The sequence below is a fragment of the Heteronotia binoei genome, chromosome 13 (assembly GCF_032191835.1).
Source record: "Heteronotia binoei isolate CCM8104 ecotype False Entrance Well chromosome 13, APGP_CSIRO_Hbin_v1, whole genome shotgun sequence".
Taxonomy (NCBI): Eukaryota; Metazoa; Chordata; class Lepidosauria; order Squamata; family Gekkonidae; genus Heteronotia; species Heteronotia binoei.
In genome coordinates, this window is record NC_083235.1 from 71,298,315 (window position 1) to 71,319,968 (window position 21,654).

The 21,654-nt window shown below is 43.8% G+C and overlaps 1 protein-coding gene across 1 annotated transcript in view; it reads right to left on the minus strand.

Annotated features, from left to right (window-relative positions):
• Positions 1-581: 581 nt before the first annotated feature.
• ST6GALNAC1 (ST6 N-acetylgalactosaminide alpha-2,6-sialyltransferase 1) overlaps positions 582-21,654 on the minus strand; it is a 29,364-nt gene continuing 8,291 nt past the window's right edge. Inside the window, exons 4-9 of the mRNA XM_060253219.1 lie at positions 19,185-19,353; positions 14,591-14,729; positions 9,977-10,080; positions 9,360-9,446; positions 1,454-1,553; positions 582-792 (exon numbers count right to left, since the gene is read on the minus strand). Of these exons, the coding sequence (XP_060109202.1) occupies positions 622-792; positions 1,454-1,553; positions 9,360-9,446; positions 9,977-10,080; positions 14,591-14,729; positions 19,185-19,353 (770 nt within the window). The 3' untranslated portion in view covers positions 582-621. The remainder of the gene's footprint in view (positions 793-1,453; positions 1,554-9,359; positions 9,447-9,976; positions 10,081-14,590; positions 14,730-19,184; positions 19,354-21,654) is intronic.

Sequence of the window (21,654 nt, forward strand, 5' to 3'; positions counted from 1 at the left end):
AAATAGCCCAGAATGCCCCCATGCCCAAGATGTTCCTGCTAAAAAAGGAAGAGATGTGTTGCACTAATCTTTGGTTGAACAAATCATAACTAAACAGAGAGGGCGCCAATAGACAATCCTTGCAACATCTTACTATTTCAGTCAGTTGAAACAAAGGGAAAGAGACTACCCTTCAGAGGTAGCACACAAGCTTTGCACGCCTTTGGTTCCAAATTCAACTTGAGGAACATAAGATAACAGCAACGAGAAGGCCGTTTGCCTGATTCTTTGGAAAGAAGTTGTTAAGTAGATTAATGGATAGTCCAGTCCATTACAATAAAAATGGATTCTTTGCATATGACAGGCCCACCAATATGTTCTCAAGTGGTAGAATCATGGCTTGTTCGAGCTTTTGTGCTTGTTTATGGTTGCAGTTCTTCCTGCAACAATGAAACCCATAGATTCAAAATCTTTAATGTCAAAGAGCTATTATCTATAGACATAAATAATAAAAAATATGGGTTAGCTCTGGATAACATTCTTGCCTCCACACACACATAAAAAAACCCCCTCTGAGTCTGGGAGCAACCCCCCCCCCTCCAAAAGGCTGCTGTTGGCATGACGTCTCTGCTGCCTTCTCTATCAGGATCGATGGTAGAGCTTCATGATGTTTGCATTATGAAGTTTTTCCCACACTCTTCGTTCCAGATCAAAGTCATGGTTGAGATAAAAGATCAAGCGCTTCCATTCCTTGTCGTAATAGTGATCAGAATACTTCTGGTAACCTTCTGTGATGTACCCATAAGCACTTACCTAGGGAAGGAAAAAAGTGCAAAACATTAAAGAGTTACAGAGGAAAATGTGTGTTGGCTGCCGAAAATTGGACTGGAGGAGGGGGCATGAATTTCTAAAGGGAGATTTACAAATGATGGGATGTGATTAAGGAAACAGTTGGCTTATCAAATTGGGGGAAGCACAGAACTGAAAGATGGTGGCAGCGCAAAGCATGGGAAAAATGGAAAATGGGCATAAATTTCCCACGCAGAAAACACACATGCTGCCACTGGACTCAGACTGAAACCAAATAGAAGAAGGAGGAGAAGAAGAGATTGGATTTATACCCCAGCCTTCACTTGGGAGTCTCAGAGCAGCTTACAACTTCCTTCCTTTCCTCTCCATACAACAGATATCCTGTGAGGTAGGTGGAGCTCTGAGAGCTCTGAGAGAACTGCTCTTGAGAGAACACCTCTGAGAGAACTGTGACTGACCCAAGGTGACCCAGCAGCTGCATGTGGAGGAGTGGGGAATCAAACCCAGTTCTCCAATTAGAGTTCCACCACTCTTAACCACTACACCAAACTGGCTTCCAGTTTGGTGTAAAATACTCATTTTAAAGTACAGGGGACTGAAGTTACATCAAATTTGGATTTATTTATTGGGTCCTTCATCCTGTGGAGCATCCCCAAGTCCTTACCTGGTCACAGAGATGGAGCGCAGTTAATAAAACAAATGCACCTGTTGTGGGTCTATAGAGCCGCCAGTAAGGTTTGTCCAGACTTTTGGATTTTAGAAACCTGCAATGGGACAGAAGATATCAGGTGACATTCTTGCTGTGTGTATGTGAGACACAATGTTTATGTGGTAAAAAAATGGTACGCATCTACCTCACAGAATGTAGGCAATAATAATTAATAATTATCATATGGTGTTGTGGGTGACATAGCTTGGAGATCTGAAGATTGTATGGCTGCCTGAAGCACTAGCTCAGAGGTGTCAAACTCATTTGTCACGAGGGGCCGGATCTGAAATTAATGTCACTTGTGGGGCCGGGCCATGTGTGGCATAAAATGTAACACAAGATACCAGATATAAACTTTATAAAGGTGATTTCAGATGTCGAATGGCAATAGCAAGTGAACGACAATAGCAAGTTTGATTCTGGTTCTGGTTGCCCTCACAGTTGACCTCCTGAGGCACCTGGACAGAGGTGGCTCGGCAGTGCTGATGTTGCTAGACCTGTCGGTGGCATTAAACACAGTCGACCATCAGCTACTGACAGAGCCAGCGCGTGGGAGTAGATGGGGTAGGCGGTGGTCTCGGGAGCTACCCCACCTGGGGGCGCTATGAGGCTCCCCCTTACTCCCCTACACCCTTTGGAGGCTTCCTTGGAAGCCTCCAAAGAGCGTCGTTTCTCAACAGTGCCCGGCCACTTTCAGGTGGAAAGCGGCCGAGGGGTTCCTTTCCATGAAGGCGCTGCTCAGCCGCTTTCAACCCTAAAGTGGCCGGTCGCCTTTTAAAAACTATGCTCTTCCAAGGAAGCCTCCCAAGAATGTAGTACAGGGGGAAAGCAGCGGCATGGCAGCACTCTCGTGCACCACCCGCCACTCTCTAGTCCCCCTCACAATAATGTCACTTTTAATGACGTCATCATGGCATGTGTGCAAAAAAAAAAAAAACCTAAATAGCAGCTGGGGGGCGCGGCGCAGGGGTCTGCCTCTGCAGCAGAACCCTTAGCGCCAGCCCTGGCTACTGACTTGTCGCCTCACTGACGCTGAGATCTATGGGTTGGTCTTGAAGTGGCTTTCATCCTTTCTCCAGGGTCGGGGACAGAGGGTGGCACTAGGAGATGAACTGTCCCAATGACACCCACTTATCTGTGGTGTGCCGCAGGGAGTGGTTCTTTCTCTGATGATATTCAACATCTATATGCGCCCCCTCACCCAGATTGCCCAGAGGTATGGGCTGGGTTGTCACCAGTATGCAGATGACACCCAGGTCTATCTGTTGATGGATGGCCAGTCCGACTCCAGCCTGGAAGATCTGTCCGCAGCATTGCAAGCTGTGGCGGGGTGGCTCAGGCTGAGTAGACTGAAATTAAATCTGATGAAGACTGAGGTCCTGTATCTGAGTCACCATGGTTCGGAACTGGAGGTACGCTTACGGACCTTCGATGGAGCGCAGCTCACCCTGGCGCCCAAAGTTAAAAGCTTGGGGGTGCTCTTGGGTCCCTCTTTAACAATGGAGGCCCAAGTAGCTGCCACCATCAAGTCAGCCCTTTACCTTCTGCGGATGGCAAGGCAGTCGGTCCCCTTTCTCGAATGCGACGACTTGGCAACAGTGATCCATGCCACAGTCACCTCGAGACTGGATTACTGTAATGCCCTCTACATGGGGCTGCCCTTGTCCCAAATCTGGCGACTCCAGCTAGTGCGGAATGCTGCAGCCAGGCTGTTAATGGGAGTTTCTCTACAGGAACACATTCAGCCTGGGCTGAAAGCGCTGCACTGGCTACCAATAATGTACCGGATTCGCTTCAAGGTGTTGGTTATTACCTTTAAAGCCCTATATGGCCAGGGTCCTGCATACCTTAGGGACCACCTTTCCCTGCACATGCCCCAGCGAGCATTTCGGTCCGGGTTTCAAAACCCGTTGACCGTTCCCAGCATCAGAGAAGTGAGGCTCAAATCAACGAGAACCAAAACCTTTTCCGTTGCCGCCCCGAGCTGTTGGAATGAGTTGCCGGAGGAGGTGAGGGCCCTGTGAGAGCTTCCACAGTTCAGCAGGGCCTGCAAAACAGCACTCTTCCACCATGCATTTTCATGATGACAACACCTGCAGCAATGGGATCAGCTCATAAAAACACTGCCAGCAGTCTACCTCATCCCGATATGGTGATTTTAGGACCTCTCAGAATGGCTAACCACCGTTAGAACTTGATCGCTGTCTGAAACCATGATCCTAGCACACGTAGATGTTTTAGAAATTGTTTTTATGCTTTATGTTTGTATCATTGTTTTATTTTATTTGGTCACACTACTGTGACTGGGTGACCTTTCATTTGTGAGCCGCCCTGAGCCTGCCTTCGGTGGGGAGGGCGGGATATAAATCAAATAAATAAATAAATTGATTGGATTAGGTGTGATATGTAGAGGGGCAAGAGGTGTGGAGATACCAGTGTTTGCAATGAGACAGGAAACCTAGGTCTCAGTTCCATCCAGGAGGATGCAAAGAAAAAATGGACATAAATCTGACATTAGAAACGACAATATTCAGTTGCTGACCTAAGAGTGGCAGTGCTTTTACAAAGGAATTTCAAAGGGAAATTATAAAGAAAGACTGCTGAATTGCAATTGATAATGAAGCTCAAGACAACGCATCCTCCTGGAATGAATTGGGAGCTAGTTTTCCTGTCTCATTACTAGTGTGTGCCATTATCATTTGGCATAGGGTTGCCAAGTCCAATTAAAGAAAAATCTGGGGACTTTGGGGGCGGAGCCAGGAGACTTTGGGGGTGGAGCCAGAAGACATTGGGGGTGGAGCCAGGAACAAGGATGTGACAAGCATAATTGAACTCCAAGGGAGTTCTGGCCATCACATTTAAAGGGACAGCACACCTTTTTAAATGCCTTTCTTCCATAGGAAATAATTAAAGATAGGGGCACCATCTTTTGGGGCTCATAGAATTGGACCCTCTGGTCCAATCGTTTTGAAACTTGGGGGGTATTTTGGGGAGAGGCACTAGATGCTATACTAAAAATCTGGTGCCTCAACCTCAAAAAATAGCCCCCCCCCCAGAGCCCCCAATACCCACAGATCAATTCCCTATTATTCCCTATGGGAATCGTTCTCCATAGGGAATAACAGAGTGCCTAGTAGACATTTCCCTCCCCCCTATGCTTTCTAAAGGGGGGGAGGGCCTCCATACCAGGGAATCCCCCCTCCCTCTCTCTCACACACAAATACTTACTTGGTCTTTTTCCAGCAGAACTTTGCTGTGAAAACGAAAGCAAGGCTGCACAGGAAAAGAAAGGGAGGGGCCGTTCTCCATGGAAACTGTTACTGACCCTTTCCCATTAAGCCCTTCCTGTTTCCTGTGCAGCCTTAAAGGGACACATTTTAAAAATGGATCAGAAGCTCTACAATAACATGATGCCTACAGGTATGTTCTCTCTCCCCCCCGCTCCCCCTGCCCCCCGCCCCCAGATTTTTTGAGAGCGGGGGAGGAGGCTGCAAATTTGGGGGTCCCCCGCCAGGGCGGGAGGGTTGGGAAGCCTAATTTGGCACCTGAAACCACTCCACTCTCTAAGGTATAAGGGCCAATCCAGGTGCTCTAATTCCTAATCAGGGTCTATTTGAAAGAAAAAGAAATCCAGATAGGAACAGAGAAATCCAAACTTAAAAAAAACAACTTTTCAGAATAAGCCAAAGTGTACATTGTGCTTGTCAAAAGAATCCACTTAAAGAATTTTGTAAGAGGTTTGTATCATATGACATATAATTTGGTTGATGCTATTTCTATTTATATGTAATGTCATTAAGAATTACTCCTAAAAATTTGTTCACATAGATTCATAGTTTTGCTTTAGTAAATTATTTACAGGTTTGCAGTTTTTTTTACCAGCAGATGGAGCCATCAACAGACCAGCAGAGGGAGTCATCAACAGACAAAGTTAGGAAACTTTCTAGGTATGCAGAAAAATAGTAGTTGGTAAACTAATCCTGATGAAAACTGGTAATCAGTTAGGAAGATCAAGTTTAAATTTCTCAGAACGCCCAAATGGGGGGTTCAACCAGCTGAAACTGTCTCCATCAAGGCAACTGGAACAAACTCCCTTCTTCAAAGAAGCATTAACTAATTTATTAGCCAATCACCCCATCCCCTGAGGGGTAAACTTTAATAACTTCATATGGGCAAGTGTAGACTCAAGAGCTGGTAGGCTGAATTGTCCAAGAAAACCCCAGATCCCCAGAATGTTTTTTTTTGGGGGGGACAGGCTTTTTTAGATGTAATTGAGTCTCATGTTCTCATATTTAATAGTTATAGATGGCCCCAGGGCAGATCAGAATGTGAGGATCCCTCAGTTTTGCAGGCTCCCCACCACCAGCCAGCTGGCTGGTAGGGGAAAGCCCCACCCCAACAGCCACTATATGCCTTTAGATCTCAGGCAGGTTCAGAAGTTTACAACTGCTTCTGTTTTGGAAGAGGTGTGTGTGTGGTTTAAATTTCAGTGAAACAGAAGCTGCGGGGGAGGGGGGGAGACAAGCAGGAAGAGCCACATGTGTGTATGAGAGAGGAAGCCAGAGAGCCCAATCCCTCTGTTTTGCATTCCTTTCAGAAGCTGTGTAGTAAAAGGGATAGTAAAAAGTTAGCTAGAACCTGAGTATGGGATAGAGGAAAACACTCCCTAGACCTCTAAGTTGGCTGAAATATAGCAGATTGTTACATTCAGCAACACTGGTGAGTAAAAGCTACCTTTGCCTCAGGGAGATCACAAAAGTGTGGGCATGCAAACTGTTTATTTTGGCTGCTTTGTGAGTGTGCTTGAGAGAGAGTTGACTTTCATTTTAGTGGAAGTGCAGTTGCTGTGGAACTATTTGAATGCAAAACAGACTAGGAGAAGAACAAGGACAATAATAATAACAACAATAATAATAATAATGAAGAACAATAATAATAATGAAGAACAATAATAAGAAGATGGATTTATACCCCGCCCTTCAGTCTGAATCTCAGAGTCTCAGAGCGGCTTACAGTCTCCTTTACCTTCCTCCCCCACAACAGACACCCTGTGAGGTAGGTGGGGCTGAGAGAGCTCTCACAGAAGCTGCCCTTTCAAGGACAGCTCTGCAAGAGCTATGGGCAACCCAAGGCCATCCCAGCAGATGCAAATGGAGGGGTGGGGAATCAAACCTGGTTCTCCCAGATAAGAGTCCATGCAGTTAACCACTATACAAAACTGCATCAGGGGAAATGGACTGCTGTATTTTTGTTTATTTATTTTTAGGGAATTGGAAAGTTGCCCTGCTCCACTCCCAAAGTCCCCAGACATTTCCTGAATTGGACCTGGCAACCTTACCCTTGGTCCATCAGAGTCAGTATTGTCTACTAGGGATGGACACAGAACACAAAAATGGTGATTTGTTTCATGGTTCGTTGGATTGCCCATTTCAGTGGTTCAGTTCATTTCATGTTTTTATTTCCCAATATATTTGTGGCTCATTGGTTCATTCATTTTGGGAAGGCATAGGACAGCCCAAGTGGGCTAGAGATGCCAGACTTGCAGCAAACTCTCCTCTACCTGCTTTCCAAGTTTAGTGCAAATTGGATTTTGGGGAGGCCAAAGCAAGTGCCTCCAGTAAACTGCTCTCCTAAGAGCTGGAGAAGGAAAGGGAAGTTACCTTGCAACTTCTGGTCGGTTTCACCTCCAGGAAGTTTGTAAGTTGACTAGATGCTGCAGCTCCACTCTCCTGGTCTCTGCAGTTCCCATCAGTTTCACTGGAAACTGATGAAAAGCACAGAGGCTGGAGAGAGTGGAGCTGCGGCATCTAGTCAGTTTCACTGGAAACTGACCAGAAGTGCACATGCTGGTGCCTGGCTGTCTGGAAAAACAAAACAAACATGAACTGAACAAGTCAGTTCATGTTCAGGTGTGGCAGGATCCGCCAAACCAGTGCAGAACGAACCATGAATCAGCCATTTTTAGCACGAATCATGATTCATGCCTATCCCTATTGTTTACTCATACTGGCAGCAGTTCTCCAGGGCCTCAGGCAGAGGTCTTTCACATCACTTACTTCCTGATTCCTAACTGGAGATGCCAGGGATTAAACCTGGGACCTCCTGCAAGCCAAGCAGAGGCTCTGCCACTGAGCCACACCCCCTCCCCTTCCATCTCCACTGGCTCTCAATTTGCTTCTGGGCCCAATTCAAGTGCTGGTATTGACTTTAAAAGCCCTATAGGCCTTAAATGCTTGGGGCAGTGTATTTTAAGGACTGCCTCTTCCTATATGAATCCACTCCGATCATCTTCAGAGGCGTTGCTTTGGGTGCCCTGCCATCTGAGAGTAGACAGGGTCTTCACAGTTGTGGTCCCAAAACTTTGGATCTCTGCTGCCCAAGTGTTTCCCTACCTGCGCTTGTTGTTGAAGATTCCTAAGCTGGTTGTTTGGGGGAACTTCACATCCATGCTGAGATTGCCTTGCCAGGAGTGGCTTGGGAGTTCATGGTCTCTATCACAATCATGGGCCTATCTCAGGTACAACCCCACACACTGTTCAGATCACTCTCTTGATCTAGTGTTTTGGTCTCAGCAGGAAGAAGGTGATCTGAAGGTGTGTGTGGGGGGATTGAACATGTTCCCCTTGTCATGGACACCACTAGCTGAGGTTTAGACTTACAGGGATACCAAAACTCCACAGTGGTGGGGGAATCAGTTGAAACGTTCTGCCCCCATAGCCTGATGGATCTAATAGGTATTCAGATGACATTAGGGGATTTTCCTGTTGATATGGTTGGTAGTCCTGTGGATGCCCTGGTTGACTTCTGTCCTGTGGATGCCCTGGTTGACCTCTGGAATGGGGAAGAGACCCAGGCAATTGCCATGATTGCACCTAGGCACCCTTTCTCAGGGTTTGTTCTGTTTGGCCATACCATCAGCAAACTCTAATTAGCACTCTTCCCTTGTTGTATTCTGTTTCTATGTACCGTATATATGGTCTTATTGTATTGTTGAATATTTTACATATGCATTTTAAATGCAGTTTCAATGTCTTAATGCCTTGATATCTGTTGCCTTGGGGGCCTTATTTGGGTAGAAGGAAAGCATAGAAAGGTTTTAAATAAAAAATAAACAAATACATTTCTTTCACATACACTGCTATCCTTTGACAGTTATAACCCAGAGGAGAAAGTAGATGATGGGGCTGGCTAGCATTCCCAGCATGGCTTTTATGGGGCACCCATTCATATAGTGACCCCTTCCCCTCAAGTTCATCAGCTACTATTGGTAAACTCTGGAAAACTTATGTGGAAGCAAGAGTTTCAGTCAGCACAGCTACTCCTAACACTGTGGCATTGCAGATGGAGAAGCTGTGCCTGCCCGATGTTGCTACAGTTATTAAAACCCAAGATCACTCACATGCAGTGAATCTGGCAATCACACTTCTTTTGGACATTGCATCGACAAAGGGCTCTTTATTATTGAAGTTAACTCTATTTATGATCTTTTAAATACATTTTATTTTATTAAATCTAATCCAACACAAAGAAAGCACAGGGAAAATAAATAATAAAAATATAAATCTAACATGCAAGGATCCAATTTAGACCATTGGATGCATATAACAAACAATTTACAAAAACAGTACATAATATGCTAGGTATTAAGAATTGAGAAATAGCCTATAATTTATTCTATTAGGCAAAAAAGAAATTTCTCCAAAGAATTTCAAAACCGGGGCCCAAAGCTAATGATAATCTATAACCAAATCAGTATCATTATTGAAGAAAGGGTTATCCATTGTCTTTCCCATTACATACTGGTCCCATAACTTATCGTACCACATTTTGATTATTTAAAAGGAAAAAAAAAATGATCTACCTGTTTTTGGTGTATCTGAGAAAATCTGGATGAATCACAAAGTATTTATCCAAGCTGAAATCATCAAATCTGTCCCTTGGCTTTTTCCTAGGAAAGGAAGCAAAAAAAATATTTATACCCTGCTTTTATCCCAATAATGACCCAAAGCAGCTTACAACATTCTTCCCTCTTCCACTTTATCCTCCCAGCAACACTGTGGGTAGGTTAAGCTGAGAGCGAGTGACTGGCCCAAGGTCACCCAGTGAGGTTCCATGGCAGAATGAGGATTTGAACCTGGGCCTCCCAGATCCCATTCTGACACTTCTATCACTCCTCTATGCTTACACCTGCATACACCATAATCTCATGCAAGGCCATTTAGTTTCCAATATCCAGATCTACTTTTAAAATGTATTTGCCTGTTACCTGTGGGCCAGGCTTTTTTTGTTGGCTGCTTTCAGTTACCCTGGGTGGTATGAAGAAGTGGCATATACAGATTTTAATAAATAAAGAATGGGGGAATAGTGGATTAATAGTTAAAGAACAGCCACAGAGCATTTTATAAAGGAGAGCTAAAACTGCAACAATGCTGAAAGAAAAGAGTTCTGAACAGGGCCTTGACTACACAGCCATCTCACCCATAGTAATCCAAAAATCCTTTCCTGACATCCTTGTTCAGCAGAAGAGCTTTCAGCCATTCATAATCTCTTTCCCCTTCCAGGAAGTGAAGATACTTGATCTCCTAGGAAACACATCAAATGTTGATAGGGAGGCTCAACAGAAGGAAAGAAGGACTGTAAGAATGCAAGTAGTAAATAGACCCCCCACGCATTATTAATGAAGGGTGTGTGTCCAATGACGGCACTTCCGGTGACATCACTGGAAACTGTGTCAACCTCATGCATAATTAAAGGGGGATAGGGGTGTGTGGTGGGGGAGTAGAAAAGGTAATTGGAAACAGACTTTGCATAGTGCTTTTAACTAAAAAAATCTGCTTTTAATTTTCTAGTATTCTGCCTGCATTAAGTCACAAATTCCAGATTTAAAATTGGCTGAAGCCACAGAGGAGAATATTCCTTCAGAAGCGAAGATCTCCACTCAGGTAAGGACCCCAGTTGTTGAGTCTTGTGTGGTGGGTGTGGGGGCTTGTCAAGGCTTGTAAAACTAAAAATAAATGCTGTCTTTTTAACAGGAACAGCAAAAAATTCCATTTGGCATGATGCCCGGGGAATGAGTCAATGCCATGAGAAAGCTTTTAAACATGGAATTTTTTGAAGATTCTGACTGTATACCACCCCAAAAACAGAAATCAGCAATGTCAGCATTAGTTCGTGCTGTGGTCTATTTGACAACAATGCGTTGTATCAATGAATTTTTATATGATTCTTGTGAAGGATGCCAGCTTCAACCGCCCGGGCAGAAATCTCACGTATGTGTTTCTTGGTCTGAACAAATAGTAGACCACGTTGAAATTTGTAATTGATGAAATGTCAGTACATTCGATAATACAAGTTGTGACCTTGGTTGCCTATTCATGGAAATATCTGCTCTTCACGCAAGAGAATATGGACCAAAAATTTGATTTATTGAATAAAGTTGGAGACGCGTCAAATTCGCGCAGAACTCTTGACACAATTTTGAAAAACTCTGACAGTGCAATGGTTAAATATGTTCAAGGCTATATCAAAGATTTGCATTTTCGTTCATTTTTTCTGTGCCAGAAAAAAACGGCGTTTCTGTGATGTAAATAAAAGAGAGATTGCAGCTGCTTTTTACTTTCTGTTTTTGAAATAAACCTTGTAAATAGATTGCAACTCCATTTTTCACTGTCTGTAAATGAAAAAAGCCTGCAAATAGAAAGGAACCGTTTTAAAGAAATCAATGTTGTTATTACATGCCCCCATGAAATGAAGGGCTGGTGGTTGCAAGGGAGAGAGGAAGGGGGGCTGCACTCTGATTAAATCTGGCAGCATTTAAAAAATTGCTAGGATGGTTAGCCCCCATATTTACTTGCTGCTGTTTTAAAAAAAAGGTTTGGGAAGGGAGAGCCTAATTTTTATATATATATATATATATATATATATATATATATATATATATATATATATATATATATATATATATATATATATATATATATATATATATATATATATATATTGCAGTGTATTCTGAAAAATTACTTACCCTCTTTCCCATGTGCTTCCTGAAACCATGGCTGCTTCTTCTCTGAGATTGTGTGGGAGGCGAAAGGAAGAGGGGGTATTTTGCAGTCACATGGATGGAACCTGGTTACCTTTACAATTCATGGACAATTTCTATTGGATTAGCAAGTCACATGGCCAATGGGGACTAATCACAGTGTTCCTTCACACACAGTAGTGGTCAGTTGGTCTTGATTAGATTGGGGGGGTGGGGAGAGTCACATTCTTTTTGGCCAGAGGAGGAGAAGATCAGAAGACATATTTACCTTGAGGCTGCAAGTAAGCCGTGTGCTACTATTTTTCCTAAGTGATTAGAAATTAATACTGCTGAGTTGTACGCATGTGCTGAGAGAAGCCGGCAGCTTGCTCAACCTCTCCTTAGAACTATTATCTTAAAAGCTCAAAAAGAATGTGACTAGTCCGTCCTCAGGGATAATTAAAAGAAAAAAATTGATGTAGGAGTCTCTGGAGAATGAAGGAATTTTTGAGTGTTCAGAGGGTAAGAAAGCAATTATTTATTACCCTTTTAAGGCGGTAACACCCAGGGCGAACACAAAGCTCTCATTAGGCTCAATGGAAGATAATGGGTGAAATGGCGAAGACTATAAAAGAGCTTTCCGAACATCTGTCTGTATGAAGATGAAGTACTTTTCTCCCTTTCTCACAATACAAGAACTCGTGGGCATTCGATGAAATTGCTGAGCAGACAGGTTAAAACGGATAAAAGGAAGTACTTCTTCACCCAAAGGGTGATTAACATGTGGAATTCACTGCCACAGGAGGTGGTGGCGGCCACAAGTATAGCCACCTTCAAGAACGGTTTAGATAAAAATATGGAGCACAGGTCCATCAGTGGCTATTAGCCACAGTGTATGTGTGTATATAAAATTTTTTGCCACTGTGTGACACAGAGTGTTGGACTTGATGGGCCGTGGCCTGATCCAACATGGCTTCTCTTATGTTCTTATGTTCTTATGTATTTCAAAATATTGTAACTTCTCAGGAACAGATAAGAGCGGAAATTAGAACAGTCAAGGAAGCTGTTACAGACTTAGCAGCTGAACTTAAAGAAACAATACAGATGGCTACCACAGCTAATGAGCTGATTGGCGGGGCTAGGTCACATGGGGGTGGGGCTAGACAGGACACCTCCTGGTGGGAGGTGCTTAATTAAATATGCGGGGTGCCTACATCATGGTAGCGCCCCCCAAATAGGTCATTCCATCCGCTATTTGACGCAGTTTCTGGTCACGTTACTCTGGGGTCATGATCTGGGTGATGTCATTGGGGTCATGACCCTGATGACACAGTTTCCAGTGATGTCACCAGATGTGATGTCACTGGCCACACCCCCTTCATTAATTATGCATGGGGTTGGCACAGTTTCTGGCCACTCCCCCTTCATTAATAATGTGTGGAGGTCTATTTACTACTAATGCATTTAATCATTGGGCAGGACTGAACATACTGCATACCAGCGCCCCAAAATTCAAATTCTGATCCAGACCTCATTTTGAATAAATTATGTAAATAATGCAAGCTTTTCAGAGCAGCAGAAAAGGGTCAAAATGTATGAGGGAATAAATTCTGCAAAATTTGGAGTAGAGATGGGCATGAAACAGGAAAATGTGGTTCAGTTCGTTGCATGCCCAGTTTGTAAACCACGAACCATCACAAACTTTTAGGGGCTAACGAACAGGTTCTAGAACCTTAAATTCTAAAACCTTATATGGAATCTGCCCATATATATTCTTTGATATGCTATAACTCATAATATGAAATTTGCAAAACTGTCTTGGTTGAAATAGCTTGTTATTATTTATTAAATAAATAGCATTTTTAAAATAAACAGATGCATAATTTAATTTTAATTTAATTCAATTTAATATTGGGGGTTTACCATAGTGTCCATAATTTTTCAAATAGCTGAATAGCTGAGACTCCAGAAAAATGACTAAGGACCCAAAGCTTCTACTTTATAGAGTGCTGTAGGTAGAACTGGGATATAGATCTGCTCTTTGGCAGCTAAATTATAGAGACCTGTAACAAGGTGATTGTCTTATTAATTATCTCTATAAAATGATCATCATGATGTCTCAATTTACCAAAATTACCTTCCTGAAATGGCATGTTAGGTACTCTTCATTATTTAAACAGTTTTTAGGTTTATTTAAACAAGCTGGCAGGGAAGGGAATCAATAATTACACAGTGTTTGGGATTTGGAATTAATAGACAGAAACTTACATATAATGACAGAACTGTATCTTATGCTGCTGAATAAACCAGAGATGTTTTAGACTTAGGGCTGATTTGGCTTTCACTGAAGGTATAACAGATGTTACAATGCTTGTTTTAGTTTACCTTTTGAACTTCACACTGGTTAATCACACAGTCTTGAGAATATACTCAGCTTTATCCCTTCATTTAAGACTAGGGTTTTTCAACTAGACCCTTTTCTCTGGCAAGATCATTATTATCTTCTCTTTAAAATCAATAACCTAGGCTTTTGACGTATTTAAAGTCTTTTAATGCCACTTCAAACCATTTGCCAAATCCTTATCTTCCAGATTGACAGTCTTCTTACACTTGATATTAAGCTTAAAACCGGAGAACTAATTCCCCTCTCAAGTACTGATTCTCGGTTTTACACACAGAGAGACTGTGTTTATATGATTTGAACAGTCTCCTCCAGAGTTTTTTCTTATTCCAAAGCTATTCCACACTGGCTCTGAAACAGACTCTGTTTCTCAAACTCTTCTCATACTACAGATACTACTCTCAAAAAACCCCACTCACTTTTCCATCCAGCTCTCCAACTCCCACTCTAACTCTCCAACTGCTTGTCACCCTCTTCCCAACAGTTAGCTGCAGTTCCCCAGTCATTGAGTTCCACGAGCTGTCAGTCAGGTCAGCTAACTCAGTCTCATCCAAGCAGCACTGCCTATGAGCATGCCTCTGTTTGCTGTCCATCACAAGAACAAATTAAAAGTAACCACCCTGAAGTCCTAACAAGGGAGAAAAGGACAAACATTATACAACTGTCTTACCGTTCCCATTGGGATCTTATTGAATCCATGGTCCCCCAGTATCATGAGGGAAGACATTAAGGAATAGGCTGTGAATCCATAGAAGGATGTTCTTGTTCCAACATCTTTCTCATAACCCTTGATCACGGCCCCACTCACCCTGCACCAAGAGACCATATTGAATTGTTAAGTTAGCCATGCAGGGCTGCATCCTTGGACTTCATTCTCTATTTTAGGGTTGAGGAACTTTAATAGCTGATGCAACATTAGGGTTGCCAATCCCCAGGTGGGGGCAGGGGATCCCCCGGTTTGGAGGCCCTCCCCCCACTTCAGGGTCGTCAGAAAGCGGGGGGAGGGGAGGGAAATGTCTGCTGGGAACTCTGTTATTCCCTATGGAGATTTATTCCCATAGAAAATCATGGAGAATTGATCTGCGGGTATCCGGGGCTCTGGGGGGGCCTGTTTTTTGGGGTAGAGGCACCAAATTTTCCATATAGCATCTAGTGCCTCTCCCCAAAATACCCCCCAACTTTCAAAACGATTGGACCAGGGGGTCCAATTCTATGAGCCCCAAAAGAAGGTGCCCCTATCCTTCATTATTTCCTATGGAAGGAAGACATTTTAAAAGATGTGCTGTCCCTTTAAATGCAATGGCCAGAACTCCCTTTGGAGTTCAATTATGCTTGTCACAGCCTTGATCTTGGCTCCACTCCTAATTCTCCTGGCTCCACCCCCAAAGTCTCCTGGCTCCACCCCCAAAGTCTCCTGGCTCCACCCCCAAAGTCCCCAGATATTTCTTGAATTGGACTTGGCAACCCTATGCAACGTAACTGACTTAGGGTTTCTATGGAAAAATAAGTCTAGAGGAAGGCCTACAGGATATTTAATTGTCCTAACATATAGAAAAGAGAAATCCTAGTTAAGACCACACTCATCCTACATGTTACAGATGGTTCAAGTATAATGGATGTTTTCTAGAATTTGAAATTCAGTGAAATCCAAATATACCTAAGTGTATGACCAGATTCTGATACCAAACTTTATATAAACTGCAGGAATCCCCTCACATTTTGAATGAAATGTAGCCAAAATAGTTTTGGAACCTTCAAATTGACTTAGTTTGGAATAATACATTCAGATTTTGTAAAGCCAGCTACTGAATTAAATGAGATTGGTAAATCCACCCTCTTCCTACAATTTCAGGAAGAATTTAAAGCCAAAGAGATTTCATTCCAGATTAGATGTGAAGAACAGACTGACCTAAATGTCTCTTCTCACTTCATCAGTTGCTAAGTGAGGTCATTGTGGTCATCCCAATCAGACCATGGTCGTTTTCGCACTGACCTTAATCGGGAGCGACGTCCCTCTTCACCGCGCAGGGTCTGCGCGGATTTCACACCAATTGCTGCGGAGCACCCGGAAGAGCCGCAAAGTCCCGCGGCTTTTGTGTCGCAAATGTAAAGTTGGTTTTCGGCGAAAACCATTTGCGACGCAAAAGCTGCGGGACTTTCCGGCTCTTCCGGGTGCTCCGCAGCAATTGGTGTGAAATCCGCGCAGACCCTGCGCGGTGAAGAGGGACGTCGCTCCCGATTAAGGGCAGTGCGAAAACGACCCATATTAAAATCTCAGTTTTCACTGTTAAAATGTGGTCATCAGACTTACCCGAAATGACAGACCACTGTCTGCATGAGGCAATACCAATCAAAAGTATGGCCCCAGCAGCAGGAGACTGCTTCATACTTGAGGTATAGCTAAACCTTGATTGTGTACCCCATGGCCACAACAACAGTCATTATATGTTTCCTAGATAAGCCTTTGACAATGTTTGAGAACTGTGATAATTCAAGTCCGGAAAGGGGAGTGCTTTGTTAATCAAATCAGCCTAATTTATATAAGACAGAAGAGCCCTGTGGTGCAGTAATAAAGCTGCAGTACTGCAGTCTTAAGCTCTGCTCACGACCTGAGTTTGATCCCAGTGGAAGCTGGGTTCAGGTAACTGGCTCAAGGTTGACTCAGCCTTCCATCCTTCTGAGGTGGGTAAAATGAGTCCCCAGCTTGCTGGGGGGAAAGTGTAGATGACTGGGGAAGGTAATGGCAAACCACCCCATAAAAAGTCTGCCGTGAAAACATTGTGAAAGCAACGTCACCCCAAAGTCGGAAATGACTGGTGCTTTACCTTAATTTATACAGGCAGCAGTGAGCTGGTAGACTCCTGTGAATGTAAATTGGTCTGTGCTATTTCAGACTGCAGTGAGGAATCTCATTTTTGAACACTCACATATAAAATAACACACACACACACACACACACACACACACACACACATATATAAAAGTAGCATGTCAGGGGGAAAGGGTCTAGGCCAGTACATTCCTTGCTGTACCAGTTTCACTGAGACCCTGTTTGTAGTCTCAACCATTTGCTGCCCTTCAAAGGCATGCAAAAAAAAAAAAAATCCACATGTGCAGCCCTCTAATTCTGCCTTGTAATAAGGTCTGCCTTGCTTCCTTCAGTGTACACTAATGGATGACTCTGAGTGCGTAGTGGTAACTAGAATGTCAGATTAGGATGTGGGAGACCCAGGTTCAAATCCCTACTCTGTCATGGAAGTTTGCTGAATGACCAGTCATATACCACCAACCTAACAAGAGTTGCAAAATCCCTGGAGAGTTGGGATTGGAACTGGGGAGACTGGGGCTTGGTGAGGAGGGGAACCTTAGTGGAGTACAGTGCCATAGAGACCATCTTCCAAAGCACCGATTTTGTTCATGGGAACTGATCTCTGTTTTCTGGAAATCAGTTGTAATTCTGAAAGATCTCCAGGTTCCACCTGAGCCTAAAGTATCTCAAGCCTAAACTACCTCAAAGGGCTGGGAGAATAAAATGGAGGAGAGAATGATGAATGGTGCTTTGGGTCTCCTTTGTGGAGTAAGGTGATTCAAAAACAAAGTTAAATAAATAAATACTTGCTGGGATAATCTTTCACATACAGTTCAAGTTCAGAAAAGTCAATTTCACTTGCACTCTGAAGTAGTACAATCTATTCTACCCCACAAAAAGAGAGAGAGAAACACCTAACCAAAAAAAAGATAGGATAAAACAAAATGTTGAGTGAAGAAACTGTAGAGTACTGGAAGCTTCAAACAAAGACCCATTGCTTGAGAGGCAGGTGCATTCAGATCCTCCGCTCTTGCTAAGCCAGCCAATCAGGTAATATCCATTTGAATCAGGCCCATTGTTTGAGAGGCTCCTTGCAGCTACACTCAGAGTGCAATTAGATAATATCTATTTGAATGAAACCCATGTAAATGAGGGTTCCGAGCACCTGTTTTTCTATTGGGTTGTTTACTGCTGGAGGTGTGTTTTGAGTGGAGTTTCTGTGTATACAGTTGTGGCTAGCTGTGTGTGTTTTCAGTGGTGTTTCTCGCTAATGAAGAGCTATGCTGAAATCACTCTGGCGTCAGAACCCACTCCTTTCCAAAAACAAACTAACAACATAGGCTGCTGTGATGGACAGTAAATGGTTAATGCTGTAACCTGATCTGAGAACCTTCAACAACTCTCAGTTGAGAGAGTCAGTTAGACTGGGCAGTTAAGAGTTGACAGTTGACAGCAGACTGGGAAGGAAGGCTAAGGGAGTGAGAAGATCAAGAAGTATCCCCATTCAAGCCTGAGGGAAACAGCTCCTAGAAAAGAGGGGCAATCCCTATCCAATCTAAAGGAAATAGCTATACATAGGTAATATATTCAAAAACAAAAAGCAAACATCCACATACAATGAGACAAAACAAAATGGTATATGCATTTTGGCAAGCAGTCTTCATCAGTGGCTTACACTGTAAAAATAATCAGTACAGTCCCTAGTGTTCTGTTATAAAGAGTTCATAACATATTCCAAGTATGTGTGTGTGTGTGTGTATACACACACACACTTGAAATATGTTATGAACTTTTGTTTTGTCTCATTGTATGTGGATATTTGCTTTTTGTTTTTGAATATTTGCATTACCTATGTGGTGCTTTGTGCACACAACTGAAATGGATCATTATTTTATATTGCATCCTATATTGTTCCGTTGTTTCTCAACCCTTTGTTTATGCAATCTGTTCTACCACCAAAGGAATCTTCTCCCTTAATCACTACTGCAGGTGGCCCTTCCTCATTATGCTACATGCACAGGCAACACCTAAATCTACCACCAAGAAGGAAAGTGAATCCTGACATAAGCAACTCCTTCCCCCCGCTTGAGGATGGCCTCTGAAGAAGGGCGTACTTTAATAAAGAAACACCCCCCAATTCAGGAGGCTGAAAGTCCCCTGATCATGTGGGTGAATGATATGTGGTAGTCCAAACTTTTTTTTTTGGGGGGGGGGGTGCACAGCTTTTCATGAGTGTTTTTGGATGGGTTCACAAATAAGGAACAGGGAACCAACTTCGGCCCCCTACCAAACTCCCAGTTGCCCATGCACATTACTGCCCGCAGTGTAACAGAACCAATATGGGAAAACTGTAAACTGTGAAAGAGGAGTGTTTCAAATGCAGTTCTCTCTGCATAGGTCACGGCAGGCAATAAATGAAGGGAGAATAAAATAAGAAGAAACAGGTTCATCTTACCGGAAGACGTAATCATGGGAGTCAATCACTGGGCCCATTCTGGAATTGTTCAGTATTCCCCCATTTCCTACTACAGCACAGGTAATACACCTGGAAGCCTGGCTGCTATGTGCCATGAGAATTTGGTGGTAGGGTTTAGGAGGAAGCATGGTTATGACTTCTTTTACCACTGAAAAAGACCAACGCATCATTGTTCAGTGTAAAGGGCTAGCAGGAACACACGCCAGATCCACACACCATTGGATATATTGCACAATTGTTGCTCTGCACGCATTATCCACTTCCTGATAGTCTTGCTTGCACAGGAGGTGTATGATTACGATGGCACAATATCCAGTGATGTGTGAATCCAGCCGTACTCTGAACTGTGAGAATATAACAGAATTAAGGAAATGAACTGGAGTCCATGTAGTCTGTTGGAGAGAGGGGAAATGGGTCATGAAGATTCACTAGTGCATGCAGCCCTTCCTCTAGTATGTTTGGCTTGGACTACAAGGAACCCACAGGCCAGAGAGGAACTTCACACATCGCCTATTTATCCATCTAAAGCAAATGCCAAGTTTACTGGAATAAATGGCTTTGCAGCCCTTTCAACGGACACGCCTCTTTTCCTACCTGAGAAATGTTCTGGTACTCAGAGTACATGCTTCATCTCCATAACTCCCAGAGGTACAAGCTTCCAGTTACAGGCACTGGGAGTTTCAGGGAATTGCTCCCTGTACTCACTCTCCTGGAAGTGTTGCTGCCATATGCTTTGAAGAAGAAGAAGATGAAGAAGATATTGGATTTATATCCCGCCCTCCACTCCGAAGAGTCTCAGAGCGGCTCACAATCTCCTTTACCTTCCTCCCCCACAACAGACACCCTGTGAGGTGGGTGGGGCTAAGAGAGCTCTTACAGCAGCTGCCCTTTCAAGGACAGAGCCTCAGAGCGGCCTACAATCTCCTTTCCCTTCCTCCCCCAAAACAGACACCCTGTGAGGTAGATGAAGATATTGGATTTATATCCCGCCCTCCTCTCCGAAGAGTCTCAGAGCGGCTCACAATCTCCTTTACCTTCCTCCCCCACAACAGACACCCTGTGAGGTAGATGAAGATATTGGATTTATATCCCGCCCTCCACTCCAAAGAGTCTCAGAGCGGCTCACAATCTCCTTTCCCTTCCTCCCCCACAACAGACACCCTGTGAGGTAGATGAAGATACTGGATTTATATCCCACCCTCCACTCCGAAGAGTCTCAGAGTGGCTCACAATCTCCTTTCCCTTCCTCCCCCACAACAGACACCCTGTGAGGTAGATGAAGATATTGGATTTATATCCTGCCCTCCACTCCGAAGAGTCTCAGAGCGGCTCACAATCTCCTTTCCCTTCCTCCCCCACAACAGACACCCTGTGAGGTGGGTGGGGCTGGAGAGGGCTCTCCCAGCAGCTGCGCTTTCAAGGACAACCCCTGCCAGAGCTATGGCTGACCCAAGGCCATTCCAGCAGGTGCAAGTGGAGGAGTGGGGAATCAAACCCGGTTCTCCCAGATAAGAGTCCGCACACTTAACCACTACACCAAACTGGCTTTCCAATACCAGAAGCTCCTGGGTCTACAGCAGACACTGGTATGACCTATGAGGATTATTTATGATCTGGAAGACCCAGGTTCAAATTCCCACTCTGCCAGGAAACGTGCCGCATGTTCCTGGTCCAGTCGTTCTCTCAACCCAACCCACCTCACAGGGTTATTATGAGGATAAAATGGAGGGGAGAACGATGTACACTGCTCTGTGTTCTTTGGAAGGAAGGTGGGGCAAAATGTACTGAATAAGTAAATATTGTAGCTGGAGGAGGAATGTAATATGACTTAACCCATACCATCACTGTGCATGCCAGCCTCTTCCTCCAAAACAGGGAAGCTTTCGTGACTACATAGTAGCTCAGTGGAGCACATACATTGTGCTGTTGTCAGAAGCGGGCCCCTATCAATAAGGCGTCTTCCTCTAGAGGTAGCACTGATACTGAGGATATGGCAGTATTTTGCTCACCCAGCAGTACAAACTGTAAAAATACGCTGAGAGCACAGACATTTTTTGACAGGGGCAGCCCAAGACATTTTTGGCTTTGGAAGTGGAAAATCCAAATGGTGCTTTCCAGTTACAATAACTGACCATTTGCTGCCCTTTAAAGGCAATCAAAAATCTTCAAATGTGCCCCACTCTAACTCTACTTTGTAGTAAGGTCTGCTTTGCTTCCAGCATTGAGAAAGGGATGACTAATGGATGACTCTGAGTGCTTGTGTTAGGTGCTAGGCAGGCTTACATTTCTTCTCAGCTTGGACTTCTGTAAAGTTCCCCACAGCTTGGAAAAACTGGCAACTGTTCATTGCTTCATCGGGTGTGAGAGGAGGAAGGAGTAGGTTCTGAGTTGTGGTGTGGGAAGCTTACAAGGCTCTACAGCCTGCTCAGTATACAAGTCAGAATTTTTT